A 20698-nucleotide genomic window follows, 5' to 3' on the forward strand; every position below is an offset into this window, starting at 1 on the left:
CTGTGCTGGACTCCAACAGCCAGAATGAGTTTTCTTCCACATAAAAACATAGTAACAGAAAAAAAGTTTTTTCTTGAGAAATAACTTGGCTCAGTCCAACACTGATGTGCCAGAGAAAGCATCCACAAATGAATGTCCTGAGCTACAGATTTCATCTCCTGCCAGTCTTCCCTGAGGGAGAGAGATGCTCTTCATCCTTGTGCCCAGAGGGACTCACCAGCTGTGGGCTGGGTGTCAGACTCTTTGGGAGCCTGCCACAAAGCTGCCAGAGCACTCCCTGCATTTCCACTCTCTTTGGGGAATGTAATTCCTTCCCGCAGCCGGGCTGGAGCGTTTCCACGATGCAGAGATGACAGCACAGCCAGGCACTGTTATGGCTGTCTCTGCTCACAGTCACCTCTTGCCTGGCTCCCTGGAGTGAGCCTTCCTTTCCAAGAAGCTCTTCGCCACGACCCTCGTCTTCCAAGCACAGTGCCAAGGCTCAGCAATATCACATGAAAGATTTAACCATGCTTACCATGTGATCAACTCCACATGCAACATCCACCACTTCGCCGGGTATAGTTACCTGGATCAGACACACAAGAGCAGATTGCTTCTCAAGATGAGATTTCCTATGCTGTATTTCCCATGTCTCATTCTCCCTTCTGCTTAACATACCCGTGGCTTTTGCAGGAACTTACACCTATGAAAGTATCATCTGGGAAACCCAGAGAAAGCAAGACTGAGCACCAGAGATGCTCGTGCATTGAGCAGTGAAACATTCCTGTTCTGCCCTCACAAAGTTTTGGAAAAGCAGAAAGGGAGGCCTCACTAGCAGACAGCACAAAAACATGCCCAAACCTGAACGTAACCCAGACAACAGGATGAGGATCTGCCCAAGCACCACAAGGATTAGTCTCTTCTCTCATCAGCAAGGACAGGAGAGATGTAAAAACTCAACTCTGCCTAAGGCAGTTTTTGCTCTGATGTTAGGCAGACCCAGCCCACCCACTAGTCCAGCTATGCCTCTTTCACTTGTAGTGCACTTAAAGCTCAAGGAAAGCAGAGGCTACAAATGGCAAGATGCTAGCTTTTCCTTGGAGCTAAAGGAATGCAGAGATAGCTAGCTGTAGAGCAGGACATTACAAAGAGAACGGTAACTTTGGCACAGTGATGTAGTAACATCCTGCAGGAGCCAGTTGTCGGAGGGAACAAAACCCTCAAAGCAGACTCAAAAATACCTCCATCCCTGGGGAAGGCTAGACAAGGACCTTTGGAAAAGAAAGCAGTCCTACAGTCACCTTAGGTTTCCATTTCTGCCAAAATTACTTAACCAAACTATGTAACAAATGAAGTTTCTTGCCCTCATGATAACAAAGATGAACTAAAAAAATACACTCTTGGTCTTCACATCATTGTCCTTACCCTCCATGGGAAATACTGGTCTTCCATTCTTCCAATTCCCAGGCACCCTCTTAGATTCTTGCCCCATACAAAGAGTTCTCCTCTGTCTATGCAAACAAAGAATAGAAAAAAAATAATCAGGTGGAGTCATTAAAAAAAAAAAAAACACCTCTATTTGTGATGTTGGCAGCTGTGGCTACGGTGCTGCTGGGAGTATAAAGAGCCCTCTATGTCACTGATAGAGATGTTGAAGAGCACTGGCCCCAAAACCACTGGGGGACACCACTTGTGTCTCATCTCCACCTGGACACAGAGCTGTTGACCACAACCCTCCAACCCATTATTTATCCACTGAGTAGTTCAGCCTTCCAATACATCTCTCTCCAATTTAGAGATAAGGATGTGGTGTGAGCCCATGTCACAGGCCTTGCACAAGTGCAGGCAGCAGCCCTTGTGGGGTAAGCAAGGCAGTGAAACCCAACGCAGTCCAACACCTGGACAGTGCTTACTGCCCAACAGGGGAGACTTCTACTGGTAACTGAGGAAAAACAAAAATCACATTCAGCTGTGTCAGGAAGTGACCATTTTTCAATCCTCCCAACATACTGAAGTATGCAGATCAGCTCCACAGAAGAGACAACCAAAACAAGTCCAGTTTAGGCAGGCTGCAGTTTGTAACACCTCCTGGATAACAGGGGAGACCAGATACAGGCACATCACTTCCCCAGCGCTGACAAGCAGTCAGGACTGAGCACTTCTCATTAGCAAAGCAGGGTTTTTGCTCAGCAAGCACACGGGTTTCCTGTGCTGCTGCCCTCTGCTGATCATTTTGAAGTGACCTTCACATCCAAAGCTGCTTTTTAAGGCTGGTGTCAACACATGCATACATATCATGGTATCACATCCTAGCATACTAACTCTTCCCACCTCAGGCTGCTGATGGAATTGGTCAGAAGATGCAAGAAAGCCTGACATTCAAACTCTCAGTGTTAGCTTGTCCATCTATCACTGGAATTCTTTTTTCTTCTGAAGTGTAATTGATTTATTCTGTATGAGAAAATAAAAAACCTGCCTGGCTTTCCTGTTTGAAAAAGATTGATTATCTTCTTTTACTAGAAGAATAACACTTTCTAGAACTTACAGTTCATTTCAGAAGTGACAAGTAAGTAACAGACATGTTCACACTGAAACAGGTTTTGTCACAGCAGCACCTATAATCAGAGATCACACTGACTCCTGCAAACATGTTGCCCCTGCTGCTGCATTCCAGCGTGGTTTAAGCTTAAAGAAAGGTGGTTTTGTCTGTTAGTTAAGCTGAGAATAGCACGGCCATACGACTTCTTCATGACAACAGGACTAGAAACTTACTTGTAAGTGCTGCAAAGTGGCTGAGCCCACAGCGAACACGAGCAACACGGACATCAGGACTGAAGTCTGACCAGCCAAAAAGGCTGGGGGGGATCATCTCTGGCACTGCTGTTTCAGTTAGGTTTGGTCCTTTCCCAAGAATTCCGTATCCCCAGACAAAAACACTTCCTTCTTCTGCATTACAGTAAGAAGACACTCTGTAATAAAGTCTGTGCTTGTGAAATTCATGCCATGACCAAGAGTTAATCAGATCCAAAGGGATATATTCTCCTTTCTCCCAGAGAGGTCAAACACCTTTTGAATATTCAGAAGTAATAAACAATGCATTCCCTTTATTTTTTTTCCCTAAGCTGTGTAGGCTCATCGAGCTTCACAGGCAAAACTTTTATGGGGGAAAAACGCCAACACAGTGCAGGCTGGATAAAATCCTTCAGCTAGAGACTGAATATTTTATTATCACTGCTTATTCCTTTGAGGCACAGCCAAACCTTTGAGGCAGGCTAGCTGCCCTGCCTGCCATTCTCTCTTAAAAGGCAGCAGCTGGACAGCATAAGACAGAATAAGATGCTATGACTGCCAGCTTTGCTTCCTTCATGCTAGAAGCTCAAACGTCTTCACAGTAACTGCACTGTAAGTGGGAATGTGTTCATCAAGAAAATCCTTCCTCAAAGCAGTGCAACCCTTTCCCTTGCTCCTTTATTCGGGATCTTTCTTCAAGCTGTGCTCCTCACACTGCTGGCAATCCCAAGAACGTTCAGCAAGAATTTTCAGAACTCTCTGCTTTCTAGTCTGCTTTATCAAGATTTATTTATAAGTCTGACTTATAAAGGCCTGCTCCTCCTCTCAAGTGTTGCCTTACTTCTTTCCTATATCCACCTTCATTATAGGCCACCCATGTGATCAGAAAACAAGGGATCAGAAGGGATCTCTAGTTCACTCTTAAATCATAGTGTTCTCATCATCCAAGCTTTTCTCATACTGACAGCAACTCCCTGCTTCTAGAGAACAAGAAGCTGGCTTCAGTATGTTATAACCTACCCACTGCATGGCCTTGCATTAAAGAGGATGGCTGTAAAAATCAACTCACCAGTTAGCACAATGTTGCCAGTACCTCCACACGCAGCCTCCTTTATCTTCCCAATCTTGAAAGGCAAATGTCTGGGAACGTTCACCTGCATGAGGTGGCAAGAGTTCTTTCAGACAAAGTACTAAACTGGGAAACACCTCCATTTTTAATGCTTTCTATAGTTTTAGTTACAGGCAGTACCTGCTGTTCTGTAATTTGCACATTACCTATGTGATAAGTAAAACTCCAGCTTTAGCAAAGGTGCCATTCAGCTACTCCAGACCCCTCCAACCTCAGCCATAAGCACCCAGTCAGGCAGCCACTACACTACTTCTAACAGTCATTGTCTTCAGGCCTCCCAAGCCTCAGTAATTAGCCCTACATTAATGACAGACAAGGAGTGGCATAGGAAACAAAGTGACATATTTCACTAGGGCCGTGCTAACGTGACTGCTTGCTCTTAGCTTTCTGCCAGGAATAGTAGAATATGAATGAATGCCCTGACTCCGTTTCTACACTAACTCTAAGAGGAGACCATCTGTCTAATTACATCACTGCTACAACACTTGTGTCAAGTCAGCACTATATTCTTTACCCACAGAAGTTTGCTCCAACAAGCTTCTATGTGCAAAAACCTGGGAGATGTTTAGGGCCAACTCTAAACTTACTAAGGGAGCTGGTGTAAAAATGCAGGCCCATGGCACAGAGTTCAACATTATGAAGTGCATAATTAAAGAACCTAATTTCCCTGCTGTATAATACATATCTATTAACAACACCTTGATTTTAAAAGTTATTAAAACCATATACTCCCCCCATCCCCCATCTTTATTTCTTTCTACAGATCCTAAGATTGCCTCATTAAAGCATCCAGCACAAACACTAAGCTGCATCTCATTGGGTGCAAAAGCAATGGGCTGAGGAAGAGAACACAGTGTGCTCTACCCCATAACAGACAAACAAACTGGGATGAGGTAACCCAAACCTCTGCCTATCAACAGCTGGGAAACATGCTGCCCTAAAGCTATACAACCATTTCAGACACATTGGTTTCGTAAACCATTGGGAAAATCAGCTTGCTAGTGGTGTTAGTTTATATTGATTTATACTGCTGTCAAAAAAAGAGCTGGGAGAAGCACTTAATTTTTAACTGCAGCCTAACAGAAACATGTGAAAACAAGGCCCCCAGGCCAACTGACCTGTGTGGTTTCTGTGACAGATGCCAACTGCAAGTATTCTGAATTTCCCCAACCAAAGAGGTCTCCCTCATCTGAAACAGCCAGACAACAGTCCCCATAGGAAGAGACCTGGATAATGTTCACTCCAGCAATGTCACCACCTAGCTTAGTTGGAACACTAGTGATATTGTAGTGTCCAAGACCTGAAAGGGGAAAAAAAAAAAAAAAAAAAAAAGAGCAAGATGATTAAGAATATTTTTCCAGCCATTCTTTAATTCCTACACCAAACACACTTCAATGGACAAGCAGCCACAAACATCAGCTCCACTAACCAAAGCTTCCTCTCTCTGAAATACAGAACAACTTTATACAGCCATACACAGGACACAGCCTAGGCCCTCATCTCTCTTGTCTGCATGGACTGAAGAGTTTGAGAGCACTGAACAAGCCAAGCAGATATCTTGATGGAGGCAAAGTCCCACACCACTATGCCTTCTGCAAAGACAGCCAGGAGTGACAGCACACTCTGCAATCATTTTGGACAACAGCAGGAGAAGTGGCAAAAGATGCTGGGAAGCCAGCAGATGATGTGACAGCTGCTTGGACAGGAGACCAGATTGCAGACAGACCACAGCATGCCTGCGTGACAGAACTGCAGAAAGAACCCGGCTTCAGGAGCAGCAGAAGGACTAAACAGCAGGAAGGGCTCAGAGAAAGTCCTCTGCCAGCAAGAGCCACCAGAAGAAGGGCCTGGCCAAAGATCCCATGCTAAGACAGCAGCTGCAGCCAAAGATCTCTGTTACTCCAAAGCAAAAGACCCCGAAATGAGAAACGTGAAGCAAAGAAAGTCTGCATGGAAGCAGGGAGCTAACTTTCACATGCCACTGCCAGATAACCTCCCCTCCAGCTTCAAGCAGCAAACACATCCTCCTCAGACTGCATGCTGGGACTGACAGCACGGTATCTGGAAAATGAACTGAACTGCTGTGTCTCTGTGGCTACATAAGAGTACTGAGAACATCTGCACACAGCTGGAAACACACCAGCCCCCTTCCATCCATACACGCAAGACAAATTAAGCTCTGAATTAAGAGCTTGCATTTTAGTGAATGGATGAATATAGCAAGCTGAGCTCCTACCTGTTTGTCCATCAGCTCCCCAACCGCACGCAAAGACAGCGCCTTTCTTGGTTCTAAACAGACTGTGGTCCTGCCCACACACAACCTGCACACAAACAGAAAGCCAGACCTGGTCAGGAAAGGTCACGTGTTCAGAACTGATTCACTGAAGCATTACTGGCAGACAAATTGAGCAATGAACCTCTACAGCGCCCATCAGCTCAGATTTTGACCTTTCTCTGCAAATGAAAGTGCTCTACAGGCTACAAACAGCATGATACAACACAAGAAACAGCACAGCTTTCTTTGTGGGAAGTCATGCTGCAGTTGTTTTGAGATCCAGAACAAGGCTTAGTTAACAGAAAGCCAGATTCAGCAGTGCAACATAATAACAGTAAAGAATAAATAAGAGACTTCCCTTCTCAGAATGCTACCACACAGCTCTCAATGCCAGTTACAAAGTGCTACTGATCCCTTGCCATGCAAATGCTCCAGGAACACAGCTGTTCTCAAATCTAGGTTTACACTGAACCAGCAATCGTGTCTGCCACAGGTTTGGCACAAATTAAAGTCAAGCTCTTCAAAAATAGAGCCTAAAACTTTGCCAAACATCAACTCACAATTTAAGACATTGAGTACCAGAAATTATAAGCAAGCAGATGCTGCAAAAGTACAAACAGGTACCAATGACTCAATTCCCCTGAGAAAAAACCTTTGAAAAGCCTAACTCGAAGCACAATTAGGACGTGCAGTGTTCTCTCTGACTGCTGACAAATACATCATCCTTGCCTTTGAGGATGCTGCACAAGCCAGAAGCAACACCTATACACAAAATACTACTGTGGCAGCACAGCCTACTACTGCTGAACTGCCCCTGTGCCTGGAAATGCTGCAGCTGTGTGAGGAACGAGCATTACAAACAGCCTTGTGCAAACCCTCAGCAGGGCCCACAGTTCACTTTTGAAATGGAAAAGACAAAATTTGAAATAAAGCAGCTCCCCTGCAAGCAGGACTCCAAGGGAATTAATGAAGGTGTTTCATAGGACTGGACCCAGCACTGAGCCCAGGACAGACCACCAGATGACGGCCTCCAGCCAGACTTCACGCCACTGATCACCATGCTCTGGGCTTAGTCACTCAGCCAGTTTCCCACTCACCTTCAGATTTAGATTCAGAAGATCCTCTTACCTGGACAACTCTGCTGTCAAAATCATTCAGTTGATGAATTAAATGGCTTTCACTGGATAGCATCAAATAGCAACCGAGAAGATAAAAGGCAAAGAGAGCATTTCAGAGGACTGCAACTGAAGAATGTGAAGGCAGACCTCCCTTTACCCAAAGGTCACTTTGCTGTTTGAAGAAGAGTGTCTTTCATGCTCTTATAGGATCAGAAAGCACAGTTCCACTGAACAAAAAAGGGAACTGATTTTGCATTCTCTTCTCCTAGAGAAGAACAGATGCTTTTAAAATATAACCTTTAATGGGAACTGGGGGTGGAAGTCCTCAGACACATTCCCTAGCCTGCAAAGAACACTGACAGTAGATAATACTGCAGCACCTGCATAAACACTATGCTTACCTACAGACTAACTGAAATTAGATCCCAGAGCACAAACAGCAGTTTATTTATTTAGCATTCATTTCACTCTTTCATAAAAACAGGAATTCTGAACAGTACCTCGATTGTACTGTAATACCTCTGAACATTTCCAGTATCAAGGTGAAGAGCAGCTAGCTAAATTACAGCTATTGCCTTCAAACTCCACAGGCCAAGTCTCGTGGATCACAGCAATCTGCAAGACCTCTTCCAAGCCCAGTGATGGAATCAGTAACTTCCAACACATTCCCATTTAGATCACTACTCTCTTGTAAATATTTTGAGAATGCATTTGGTGGCCCATAAACACACCGTCAAGGAAACGAGTCCAGCCTCAAAGGCAGTCACAGCACAGAGGTCCAACAAAAGGATGACTCTTTTGTGATGAAATGGCATTTCTAAGACCTCCCCTCTCCCACAAGAGCCACTTACACATCCCCTCTGAAAGGCTGAAGGAAAAGTTACTGATACAGATCACCTCAGGCTATTTATGAAGGCTGCTGTTCCTCCCTGTGTCCTGTGAAAACTGTCAGATATTGACTTTTTTTTCCCCCTGTTTTATGAACGTGGTAAGAAGAATGCTTGTGTCCAGCCTGGCTTTACAGTCAGGCCCTTTGCATGATGCCTGCAGCATAAAAGCCTGCTCAAGATTAAGAACAGTATCCTTATACCACCTACAAGCTTTACTGAAAGGTTCTTTTCACACAACAATGCTTTTAAGGTTAACAAAGTTCCAATCATTTGGATTCTCACCTGTAAACTTCATCTTCAACAACTTTCCGACCACACTGTCCATAAGAATTGTTTCCCATGGTGAAAACTGAAAAACAATGATAAAACACAGCAGTTTTGTTGCTGCCCAACCTCACAAAAGCTTCTTTGTAGGTACATAAGATATATTAGTAAAGCCCACAGTATGAAAGTTTAAACACAGCACTTGAAAACTGGGCAGAAGCTTCCTCCCAGCCAAATCCTCTTAAAGTCAAGTGACTGAATCCATTTCAGCCAACAGTAACCAGGAGCATTGCTGCAGCAGTACCTGGAGCCCATTGGCTGTCCTTCAGTAATTGCACAGCCCGTCCTGCCGTTGCCAAGGAGACTCAGGAATAGATCAGTGCTCCCACAGGAGTGTCACATCCACCATGCAGCTCACCGGCAATCAGCAGCGCTGAAGCCACTGCTCCAGAGAATCAGCACGGAGGCAGAACGCCAATTCACACAGCAGACCTTCTGCACAGAGCCCGGCTCATTCACTGCCTTTGTACATGCAGCACTTGGGCTCCACAGGGAAAGTAACACAGAACTATTGGCATAGCTATGCAAAAATGATTCAAAAACATATCTGCCCAAACAAGACAAAAGCCTGCACTTAAAGGAGGCCTGAGGCTAGATAAACAAACCGTATTTTGCAATACTTGCAGTCAAAAAGCATCCAGCACGTTTACAGCTTCAGCCAAACAGCATGCAGAGCACAGCATGATTATCAGCTCAGGCCTCTGCTTCCTGGGAGCAATCCCACAAAGACCTGCATCACACTGACAGTGCAGGCAGTGCTCCTGGGATCTAGTTCTAGAGGACATCAGACAATCTTTCTCAAGTCTTCAATGAAAGCACAGTCAGTCCCTTGTTACCAGCATGAGCAACACCGTACCTCCTTCGCTGTCTGTCAGGATCAGGGAATGAGCTCTGCCACAGGACACCTGCAGGACTCGAGTTTTCTGTGGCTTCTCCAGAGGTAATGGGATTGGAGATGGTTCTAAGACATATTCATAGCCTTTGGCTTAAGGAAGAGAGAGAAATAAAGAAGTCAGTTGATTCTATAAAGGAAATTCATCGTATATTTGTTGATTATACTGTACATACACAAACAGATTCCTAGTCGATACAAAAGGAAACTTATTTTTGAAAGCTAGGATGCTAATCAAAGTAAAAAGGGAGGTGATATTCATCAATGGGAGAAAAAGATTAAAAGAAATAGGGATGGCTGAAGCCATCCTGAAGAATCACTGCCTAGCCAAAAATCCACCATACATGGACATTGAAAGCTAATAAAGCACCAGGAGGCCAGAACTGGGAAACTGAGGCTTTTAGCCACACACTCAATCATTTTGTTGAATACGTCTGGATCACTAGAAAGCCTAACACTAAGCTCAAACTAAAGCACTCTGTACAAATGGGGATACTGCAAACAAGGTACAACAGCAGACACCACAAAAAGACAGCATGAAAGGCAAACAGAAAATCTTAGGGCTTCATATTTAAAGAACAATAAAGGCCCTTTCAGAAATTGGCACGCAAAAACCAATAGCAAGCACAGCTCCATAAGGGATGAGAGATCTAAGGTTCAAGAAGGAAAGTGACAGGCTGTATTAAAAAAAGATTTAGTAACTTGAAGAATGTGTAATCAGTTACAGGCAACTGGGGAAAAAAAATGAACAGCAGAACATAACAGGTGCTAGGCAAAAGGTTAAGGGGAGATAAAAAAAGCTGTGATATCAAAGACTGTAACAGGTGAAAGCAAATCCCAGAAGACTCTATACAGTATTCTGCTCACATGTAGCAGCATTTTAACTAGCTCTCACTGCTCAGTTAGAACACCTACACCTGCTCTAAGTCAGGTCTAAAGTCTATGGTCTAAGTCTATCTGTCTAAAGAGACATGGATGTCACAAAACAAAACCCCTTTTTCTCTCTGTTCCTTCCAGTTCAGCCACACCAGCTACTGGGATCTGTGGTAATGAACTCACTATCTTCACTGATGGTATCTGAAGGATGTGAGAGGAAAACAAACAAGGTGGCTAAGGCAGGATAGGGTGAAGATAAAAATGTAAGTTTAGCTTAGAAACAGCTGATTCTACAGCACGACATACAGCCATCTAGAAACCAGAAGGTTTAGGTTCCCTGTGAAACAGCTCTGTGGGGACACAGCATTAGAATTAGCAGCTATCAAAGCTAGGCTGCAAAACCAAGGAACAAGCAGCCTAGCCAACAGAAAACTTGTCTGTGGAAAGTTCAACGTGGAGCAGAAGCATCCTCACTGATCTGCACATCACTTTCAACAGCTCCCACAAAACAGTGTGCACTCCCTTACTTAGAAGGGCTTGAACTGCAGAACTATTTAACCTTTTTCTGGACTCTTTAGCAAAAATCAGCATGAAATAAAAAAAAAAAAAAAAAACCTAGAAGATGAGAGGACACTTCTGAGACTTGAACAGTTACAGAAATAAGGCAGAGTAAGAGCTGAAACCTTAAAAAGCAAAACTGAGTGGAGGCTGCTGTCATTTTCCTGCTGCTGTTTAAGTGCACAGACTTCAGCATTCTCCACAACAGCAGTTATTTTCTGTTGGTTTGCCATTAAGTTTAATTTCCTGCCCATAACAGACACGTCATACCTTGATGAATTATGCTCTTACAGTTTATGAAGAGGAAAAACTGGTTACAATGCGTTTTTTCCTAATTGTTTAAAGAATATTTCCAAACAAATACCTTTTAAGGAAAGGAAGCTCATGGTTTTTGATATCTGGTTTAGGTGGAAAGTGACAGTTTTCTCATAGAGATAATCTTCTTCATGTGTTTGAGAGTTTGGTATAAGACCAAATGTTTGAATAATGCATTTTCCTTTCAAAATTCAATTTTGTATTAAAATAAAATAAATCAACAGTGTCACAAAAAGCCAACACTGACCTTGTCAAAAAATCTCCATGTGAAAGGAAATTACTTTATAGATGCAAAGGCAACAGAAGGGAGCAAACCATCTTGCCAAAATCATTTTAATAACAGGTCCATCATATTATCTGTAGACTCAACAAAAAGGTGCTTCCATTTTAGTTACCTTTTAGGCAAGAATACAGGAACAGTGCCTAGAAAAGATGGATGGCTTCCATACCTACTTACAAACCATGAAAAAACACAGCTAAGTTCAAAAACCAAACAAACATGTAAACATGTTTGTATGGCCCTATGATCTGCATCAAAACCTCCAGCAAATTTTCTACACCTTCTCATCTGAAGTTTCCTCCACTGTGTGCACCCCACAGCGCTGCCCTGTAAGGCCTTACGACACCTCAATCCTTACTTCTGTCTCTTATGCTTCTCTGAAATCCAAGCTGGGAGTCCTTGTTCAGGCCCGTGCCCCACACTTTGGTGATGTCAGTGGTGTTAGAAGACAGCAACGTGAATCCATAACCACAGGCAGCAGAGGTTATCTTTGAAGACAAACAAAAAGTAGCATTCAGTAATAAGCGTAGAAAAACGAATCACAGAATTGTTAAGGTTGGAAAAGACCATTGAGATCACCAAGTCCAACACCAAGCCAACCCCACATCCCTCAGTGCCACAACCCCGCAGCTCCGCAACACCTCCAGGGACGGTGACTCCACCACCGCCCCGTGCAGCTGTGCCACTCTTTCGGAGAACAAACATTTCCTGACCTCCAAGCTGAACCTCCCTCGGCACCACTTAAAGCCATCACCTCTCATCCTCTCGCAGTTACCTGGGTGTCCGACCCCCATCTCACACCTCCTTTCAGGCACTTGAGAAAGCTCAGAGAACACCTCACTGCTCCCTGCTCCACCCTGACCCAGCCCAGCCATCACACCTGTGCTCCAGACCCCTCACAGCTCTGCCGCTCCCCTCCTCACCCGCTCCCACGTCCTCCTCACAACACAAACCCAACGCACTGACAAAGCGGTTCCTACAGCAAGAGGCGCACGACAGCGTCTGCGTGGTTCTAAATCCCCCCGGAGGAGCCCGAAGCCTCTCCGTCTCCGACACCCTCACAGCGAACGACGCGTTCACACGGAGCTTCCCAGTCTCCAGCTCCATAGCCCGGCTCCCCGCCCACCTTCTCCTCCGTTTCCAGTCGGTAAGGCGTCGCTTGGATCCGCCGCGGCTTCTTCCAGCCCGCGTCCGGCTTCACGAAGCTGGGCACGCCCAGAGCGCCCGAGTAGGAGAAACCCCACACGAAAACCCGATCCTTCCGCTTAGCCGCCTTCCCCACGTACTGGAAGATCGGGGCGGCCTCATCGGCTTCCCGCAGCTGCCTGGCGCTCGGCGGCCCCGCGGGTTTGGCCAGGCCGCGGCACGGAACCGGCGAAAACCCCGCTGCTCTCGGCGCCCGCCTCACCGCCAGTGCCGCCATCTTGGCGACCTCTCACCTGCGCCGCCGGGCGCTGTGCGCATGTGCCGTACAGAGCGCTCCTTCCGCTCCCCTCGTCTTAAAGCGGCAATGCCGGCCATCTCAGAGGGCGGGCCCCGCTCAAACAGAGACCCCAACCTAAACACAAAGCCAGAACTTGGCCCAAACTCTGCCGGCGTCGCCGCAGCAGGGCCGGCTGCGGTGTCACCTCACATAACCCTCGCGTTCTGCTCCCCGCTGTGTGGCAGTGCCACCCCCCACCATGCTGGGTCCCTCTGCGACGGCCAAGGGCCACCTGACGTGGCAGCACTCAGGCTGCGAAGGTGCAGGAACGGCCATGCGGAGCCCTGCAGCCCTTTGAGATACCCTGCCCCCATCTCACACCCCACCGCCATCTGGGGCAGCTTAGCCTCATGGCCTCCTCACATCATAGCCGCCTCCTCATGGCCACCTCACTTCAAGGCCTCCTCACCTCATGGCCGCTTCCCCTCAAGCAACTTCACCTCATGGCCGCTTCACCTCATGGCCGCCCGAGGCTCAGCTCACTCCTCACACCTGCACCTCCAGCCCCAGTATCCCACTAGAGGGAGCAAAGAAAGCTTTCACCAGAGAGCTTTCACTATTTAACCGAATTGGTTCAGCATCGATATCTTGTTTATTGATCAGTTGTCCACACACAGCGTGAAAGCGTTGAAATACGTGTATAAAGTGTCTCTTTATGCTACGCTGCTTTTTGTACACGTTATTTAGGGTTTTCTCACAGTGATTGAAGCCCTGGCTGCACTCTCAGCGCAATGCTGGTAACTGTTAAAAACCAGAAGAAAAAAATCATTCAGAATACAAATAAGGGATAAAAGCGAACCTGCTAGTGATGAGAAACCTGCGCTGTGGGAAGGCTCAACCCAGAGGTGCTGGTGGAAGTGCTCACACTGCTCCTTGGGGCCACTGTGCTGGGGGTTAACACAGAGCTTGTGCTCACAGCTGCTCTGGGAGGCACGCAGACCCTCAGCCTGGCTCGGTGCCCCCTCTGCACGAGAGATGAAGCATCTGCTCGCAGGGTTTGGGGGCTGAGAGCCCTCACATGATCTTCCTCCTGGTACTCTCTGTGCAGCGGTTCATGATGAGGTCTTTGCTGGGCCGGGGAGGAACCGCAGGCTGAGCCTTTGACTTGTTCTCTTCTTGCTCATTTTTCTCAGCTGTGGATGAAACACACGTAGAGATGGGTCACAGCTCTTGCACAACCCCACACCTCCATGTGCTCCTCCAGGTCTTCCTGTGAAAGGGCAGAGCCGGAGGCCACGCTGCCCTATAAGGGCAGCCCACGCCTGGGGCCACGAAGTGCAAAGGGTTTGAGAGAAAAGAAGACTCGCTTCCTCCTCCCCCCTACATCTTTCAGAGTGGCACAGAGATTCTCAAGTCTATTTGTTTATGCCACGCTGCCAGCAACCAGTGTTGGAGAGCATGAACCATGTCATAAAATCATAGAATAGCAGTCCTGCAGGACTTCAGTCCACGTCTAGGTCAAAGACCCTGCTGAGACTTACAGATGATGTCCTTGTTCTGCAAATTGCCCCTCATGTTCCTCCAGTTCTGCATGTACTTCTTGCTGTTCCTCCTGTAGGTTTCCTGGCTGATCTGCTTCCGTCCCTTGTTGTGGATACTCTTTGCATTGCGGATGGTGGATCTGCAGCAAGTCAGAAATTAAATGTTCCGTTTCCATAACCACAGCTCTCACTCACACAGTTTCCCTCCTAGAATCCCCAGCCCTGCTTCTGTACACTGTGCTTCCTGCTCTACCTTGCCTGAACACCCCTACCCACTTTTCATTTCCACTTGACAGAAGGCAGCAGGTGACTGCCAGCTCCTGGGGGTGAACTGCTGTTAGGAAGCAATGCTTTGTAGACATGTGCTGATGGTGAAACCTGAAGCCTGGAAAGTGAAGGTGGGGATGGCAAGGCAGATCAGACACAATGCCGAAAAGGGCAGGAGAGGCACGAGGTTTTCCCCAGAATTCAAGAAACTCCTGGAAGAGATGTACAACATTGCTTGCAGGTGGGTGGATGGATGGATATGGTATCTATGCTGGCTGCAGCACTGAGCTTCCCTGTATGGGATCTGGGGGCAGAGCCTGAGACAGGTGCCTGTGCAGCTGTCTGCTCAGTGCTGTGCCCGCAGCAGACACCACAGAGAGAAGTGAAAGGCTGAGCTCTGAGCTATGCAGAGCCACACTGCTGTGGGAAAGCCCCAGCATGCAGGGCAATCCCCAGGCAGGTGGACAGAACCATTGCTTTGTTGTCACGACCAGGATGAGAGTGGTGGCTTCCACCACCCACGGCACCATCCTGCTCTGCTGCAGGCACCTGCAGTCCTTTGCCTTCAGCCCCTGCCTAGTTTCAGCGTGTGCCCCATTTTGTAGCCAAGCTCTTCCTCACCGCAGTGGGAGTGCTGTGAGCCCAAATTCATGCTGTGGCCATTCCCCGGTAAGCAGCCAGTTCCCACCTGCTTCTGCTGTGCGCTGCCATCAGCAGTGCCACAGGGACAGGTCACTGTCCTCCCCAAGGGTATCAGTAAGCATCAGTGCACTCAAATAAGCGGATTTGTACCTTTTTACACTGCCTCACCATCAACCCATGCTCCAGCAGAGCCAGATTTTGAGAGATTTTATAGAAGTCTGCCTTGTTTTCTTGTGGGGGAAGAAAAGATCCAGGCAAGCTCTGCCCTTCTTAGCCATTGTCGTTGCATCAGAATTAATGAGCTATTATTGCTTTTTATCTTTTTAATCAAAATAAAATCCCTTCCATTAGCTCAAATCCTCCCATCAGATTAGGCCATTTGGCAGCCCTGATTAGTCAAATCTCTCCCCGCTTCTCAAAGATTCAGTGGATGCACTTAGGGGAAAAAAAAAAAAAAAAAATCTAATTTGAAAATTAAACGAGATTAGCCCAGAAAAGAAACTCTGCAGAAGGACAAGGAGAAATGTGCCTGCTGATCTGGGCTGGCTCTGCTGCAGTCCTGCAGGATCTGCTCCTGTTCTCTGTGCTCTGCTCACCTCTCTCCTCTCTCTGCATTGCCAGGGTGAACAGGGGACACCACACACCCAAAAGTTTCATTTCACCCTCTCGAAGAGGAGCTTTCACCCTCTTCCCTCCCTCCCTCCCTCAGCTCATTTCCTACCTCCGGGGGGGAATGTTGTGGTTCCTCAGCCCACTTTTCTCGGGAGTGTTCACCTCCCCAGATTTCTGCAGGTACATGGAGGGGTAATAGCCTGTGGTTTCATCGTTCCTGCAACACAAAGCAACGCTGCTTGTTCTCCAGAGCACAAATGCAGCTGGGATTCCCCTGGGAAAGTCCAAAACTACAGAGTGAGCTAAGGCTGGGATGAAAGCTGAGGATTCACCAAACAAACTGTGCCAGAATACTCAGAGGCAGGAAAAATAACAGATGCATTTTTTTCCATCTGCTGCCTCCTTGGTGTTTGCACTTAGCAAAGCCACAAGGCTACTAGAAGTCCTGCAAAGAGAAAGCATTGTGCAGCAGCACCAAATGATCCACAGATGTCACAGCCCTGATGTGGAGAACCTCGGGTCCATCCCATTGCCTGCTTTCGTGGTGTTTCTCACCTGACGACCCACCAGCCATCAAGCAGCTTGTGGATCACCTCGATGGTGTCACCCTCCTTGAGTGTCAGCTCGTCCTCCTCCACAGCCGTGTAGCTTTTCTGCACCATGTACAGCTCACCTGCACACACACAACTGGGACATCACCCCCAGCAATGGGGCTCAGCCTCTCCTTCACTGAGCAGAGGAAGCACCAGAGCATCAACCTGCAATTTTAGGCAAACCCAGAGTGTTCCAGGTCTCCAAGACTGGGCTGAGCTCTGCTGGTGCAATAGCTGCTCCAGGTCCACTCAGCATTTCTGCAGGAGAAAGCTGGCGAGTGCAAATAGTGAAAGGACATTTATCTAGGCTGAAAAGCATGTTTATAATTTGGGTGATTAAATGAGGAACAAGGAAGTGCTGTGCTGATAGAGTCTGCAAGAGTGTTTTGAAAACCACAAAGACGAAGCCCTGATAGCAATGAGCAGGAAGCTGCAGGACCCCTCCTGCTTGGCACAACAGGGAGGCAGGACAGCAGGGCAATAAGGGGAGTGCAGGAGCTCAGTGCAACGGAAAGCCTGTGCTGCTCCTACAGCGTTATCCCCGTGCCCAGAGGTCCTGCCTTGCAATGAACTGTCCTGCAGAGGGGTGATGCTCTTGGGAACGCTGTGGTTTTCTGAGTGTTTTACCAGCATAGTTGGGCTCCTGCTCCTCCGATTCATCAGGACCATCCATCGGCTCCAGGTAGGCAGCTGGCACCCAGCCCCGCTTGTTCTTTAACTGGCAAAACCACCAACCTGCAAGGAGAGCAGGGTGGGCAAGAGCAGGGACAGCGTGGAGGCTGCAGGAGCGGCCAGCAGCAGCCGTGTTCCCCATCCCGTGTTCAGGAGTTCCCATGACATCCCCCATGACACATCCGAAAGGGCACTGGGGCTGTTCTTTGTTTTTGTGGTGGTGTAACTGGGGAGCCCGGCCACTTCATGCTGCTTCCTCTTGGGTGGGAACCGTTCCAGGCTGAGGCACATGAGGAGGCTGCAGGGTTTTCTAGGATTGCCTCACAACCCCACACCCCGACCAGAACCGACCGTCATGGGGCTCCGTGTGAATCGGGAAGCGCTGACAAGTTTGGCGCTGGGCCTTTCCATCAGCAGCCCCTCACAACCTTTATTGTAGTAACTGACGCCATAGGGACACAGTGTTTGGGTGTAAGGCACAAAGGCTGTCCCCACCCCTGCTGAGATGGTGGCCAGGAACAGGGCTGGCCCACAGCAGCACGGACGCCTACCAGTCTCACTCTTCTCCACGACGTCCACCGCATCCCCAGCTTTTAGAGCCATCTCAGGCTTGGAGCTCTTCTCGTAGTCGGCGATGGCTCGGTACGTCTGCAGGACGATGGGGCCTGTGATGTCTGTGGGAGAGAAGAGAGACGTTCCCTCCTCGCACAGAAATATCCTATTTCAGCCACATTAAAAGCAACTCTAGTACAGCCTAACGCAAAGCCTCAGCACCTTCTAGGACTCAACAGTTACATCCCGGACTCTTTTTCCCACAGGATGAGGTTTTCACACAGCAGCAGGGCTGCTTTTGCCCTCTGCTGTGAGCCACAGCCCCTGCCATGGGGCAGCCTGCCCCTGCTCAGCCCCATCCACCCACACTGCCCCTCTCCCTGTGCATTTTGCCGTGGCAGGAGGCAGCCCCATGCAGCCCCCCCAGGCCTCTCACCGCTGGCGTTTTTCTTTGCATCCTTGGGCAGGAGGAACACCTCGGGCTTCCTGATCCTACGTGGAGCAAAGTGGTGCATTAGCTAGGTCCCAAGAGCTAATTATTGCGTGATTAATTGGCGTTGCACCACAGAGGTGAAGAACTGGCCCTGCTGCACTCACTGGCTGTCTGTGACGGGGTTCATGTCATCGGGCCGGACCTCGAAGAAGCTGACCACGTGCAGGCAGCGGGAGATCTTGTGGGGCAGGTTGACCAGTGTGTAGCAGTACTCAGCCAGCGTGCCCTGCCTGCTCTGCGTTGAGCGCTGCCCATCAAACCACTTGGGGGCTGGGGGAGAAAGGAAAGGAGTCAGAAAAAGCAGACAGAAAGCCAAGGATTTACATCTTGCTCGAGCAGGCTGCTCTGCACCTGAAAACGAGTGGCTTTGGTGCCGGTAAGCAAGTGCAGAATTTGCACAGCTGAGCTCATCCCTGCAGCCCACAGCCCTTGCACAAGCCCTAGGAAAACCCCATTGAACCCTATTTTGGTTACAGAATAACTCCCACAGCTGTGCTCAGGCCCTGCCCAGCTGTAATGAGGCTCGCTGCCTCCAGAGCACCAGGAACGGCTCAGAGGACCATGCGGACACACGGACATCTCTCCTTCCCAGCAAACCCCACTTGCAGCTCCAACCCATGGCACAGCACTGAACCCCACATCGGGCACACACGTGAATGACACCCCACAGCTGTCCCACTCCTGATGCTTTCAGTTCTCCAAACACAGCAGTGTGCTGTGCTGGGCAGCCTCGTGCTCAGAAGAGGACACCCCTGGCAGCTTGGAATAGCAGAAAGCAGAAAAACACCCATCCTGCTGTGCACTGCAGAGAGCTTCCTTGAGGAGTCAGAGCCCACAGCTACTTCTCCCTCCCTGCCTTGTTTGAGGAAGGAAATTAAATGTAAGGGGGATTTTTCCTGAGCTGCACCTTGCTTAGTTAGGTACAAAGTGCCAGCTCTTTGCATCAGTTTATACCGTTCTCCTTGAATATACATTGCATTGCTTCCCCTTATACCTTTCTCTATCATCACAAAAGCACCAAAGCCATCCTGTGGATGGTGTCACCAAAGGAGGGCTGTGTTCAGCTGCAGCTGCTCAGCACACCTTTTCCTTTACACCCACCCAGGACCGAAGCTGATGCTCTGGGATGCATCCCCAGGGCACCCAGCACCAGACGGACCCTGCTGGGGTTTTGATTTCCAGCCCTGAAAGCAGGAATAGAGATGGCAGCCAATATCTGCACAGGGGCAGAGCAGTTTGGGGCGATTTTCCAAGCGGCTGTGATTTCTGGTCCAGCCCCCAGGCTTCTGCCTCTTACCTGGTAAGTGTGGGATGATCCGGTTCTCCGCATTGATGTCTCCAGACTCGATGGGGAACATCTCCTTCAGTGCTTTCTATGGAGCAGGGCCGAGCAGGGCTGTGAGAATGGCACGGGGACCCTTCCACAACACCCACAGCTCATCCCTCCCAGCTGCAGTCTGCAACCCAACACCAGGAGAAACCTCCCTGAGGACACCGGGCTCCCCATTCCCGAAGCAAAGGAGATGTAAACACAGAGACCCAAGAGCCTCCTTTGAGCCAGGTTTATGTGGGGGCAGTTCCAGCTCAAACCTGCTGTCTGCTTTAGCCTCCCTGCCCGACCCTGGATTTGGGGTGGTGTCTCCCTGGGTCTGCTCACATGGAACATGTAAATCTCGGTGAACCGGCGGTAGATGAGCTTTTCAGAGAGGTCATTCCACTTCACCAGGAACATGTAGACCTGCGGGGCAGAGCAGAGTGCTGCAGCTCAGCACGTGGCCGGGACCCCAAACCCCAGTGGGGTTTCATCCTCTGGCTGCTTCCAGCCCATGTCATTCCCATGACCCCCAGTTCCACAAAGGGAGGCTCTTAAAGGCTTCATCACCGCTATCTCAAGAAACACATTGGCCAGGCTTTTGCCCTCCACTGCTGGCTGTGCACTTACATAGTGTTGGCTGGGGAAGAACCTCTTCTCATAGCCCAGCAGCTCGATGTGCCGGATGAAGGCATCCCCCATAGCTGCTCCCACTCGGTTCTGTGCTGCTGCCTCCCTGTGCTCTGCTCCCGTCTGCCTTCGCCTTGCACTGTTTCAGTTAAAAGCCCCAGGAAAACGGAAGCTGTGCTGCAATCACATCTGTAACTGTTCACCCTCTGTAGCTTGTATTGAACCAGCATTTCCTGCTGCAGCCCAGCCCCAGTCCACCCCTCGCTGGAGACAGCGCAGCCTCCAGCCCCAGCAGCCAGGTGACACTGCCCTGGGATGGCACAGGGGCTACAGTGCTCATTTTGCAGGCAGGACAAGCGCACTGACAAAGGCAATGGGAGCAGGAGCCTGTACTCACTCCTTCTGGAAGCACCCAGCGTGCCCCTGAGCCCAGGGACAGCGGCACCATCCCCCTGGGGAAGCAGGGGGGACAGGTTGCAAACAGGCTGGGCCCTGCCTTTGCATCACCATTTTCTTCCCATCACCTGCAGCA

The 20698-nt window shown here is 48.7% G+C and overlaps 2 protein-coding genes across 2 annotated transcripts; both read right to left on the reverse strand.

The window, feature by feature from the left end:
* Positions 1-490: 490 nt before the first annotated feature.
* RCC1L (RCC1 like) lies at positions 491-12852 on the reverse strand (the record flags this gene model as incomplete). The annotated part of the gene is made up of 11 exons (XM_079545254.1): positions 491-568; positions 1408-1493; positions 2755-2928; positions 3842-3926; positions 5020-5201; positions 6138-6222; positions 7305-7356; positions 8467-8533; positions 9365-9493; positions 11788-11917; positions 12556-12852. The coding sequence occupies 11 exons, from the start codon at positions 12850-12852 to the stop codon at positions 491-493; spliced, it is 1365 nt and encodes a 454-aa protein (XP_079401380.1).
* A 1074-nt stretch (positions 12853-13926) lies between these two features.
* Positions 13927-20238, reverse strand: NCF1 (neutrophil cytosolic factor 1; the record flags this gene model as incomplete). The annotated part of the gene is made up of 11 exons (XM_079545209.1): positions 13927-14045; positions 14394-14533; positions 16024-16131; positions 16470-16587; positions 17135-17242; positions 17731-17853; positions 18168-18223; positions 18329-18494; positions 19522-19597; positions 19882-19962; positions 20167-20238. 11 exons carry the CDS (start codon positions 20236-20238, stop codon positions 13927-13929), a joined length of 1167 nt encoding a protein of 388 aa, XP_079401335.1.
* Between the last annotated feature and the right edge of the window lie 460 nt (positions 20239-20698).

Source organism: Tetrao urogallus (assembly GCF_951394365.1).
Source record: "Tetrao urogallus genome assembly, chromosome: 20".
Classification (NCBI taxonomy): domain Eukaryota; kingdom Metazoa; phylum Chordata; class Aves; order Galliformes; family Phasianidae; genus Tetrao; species Tetrao urogallus.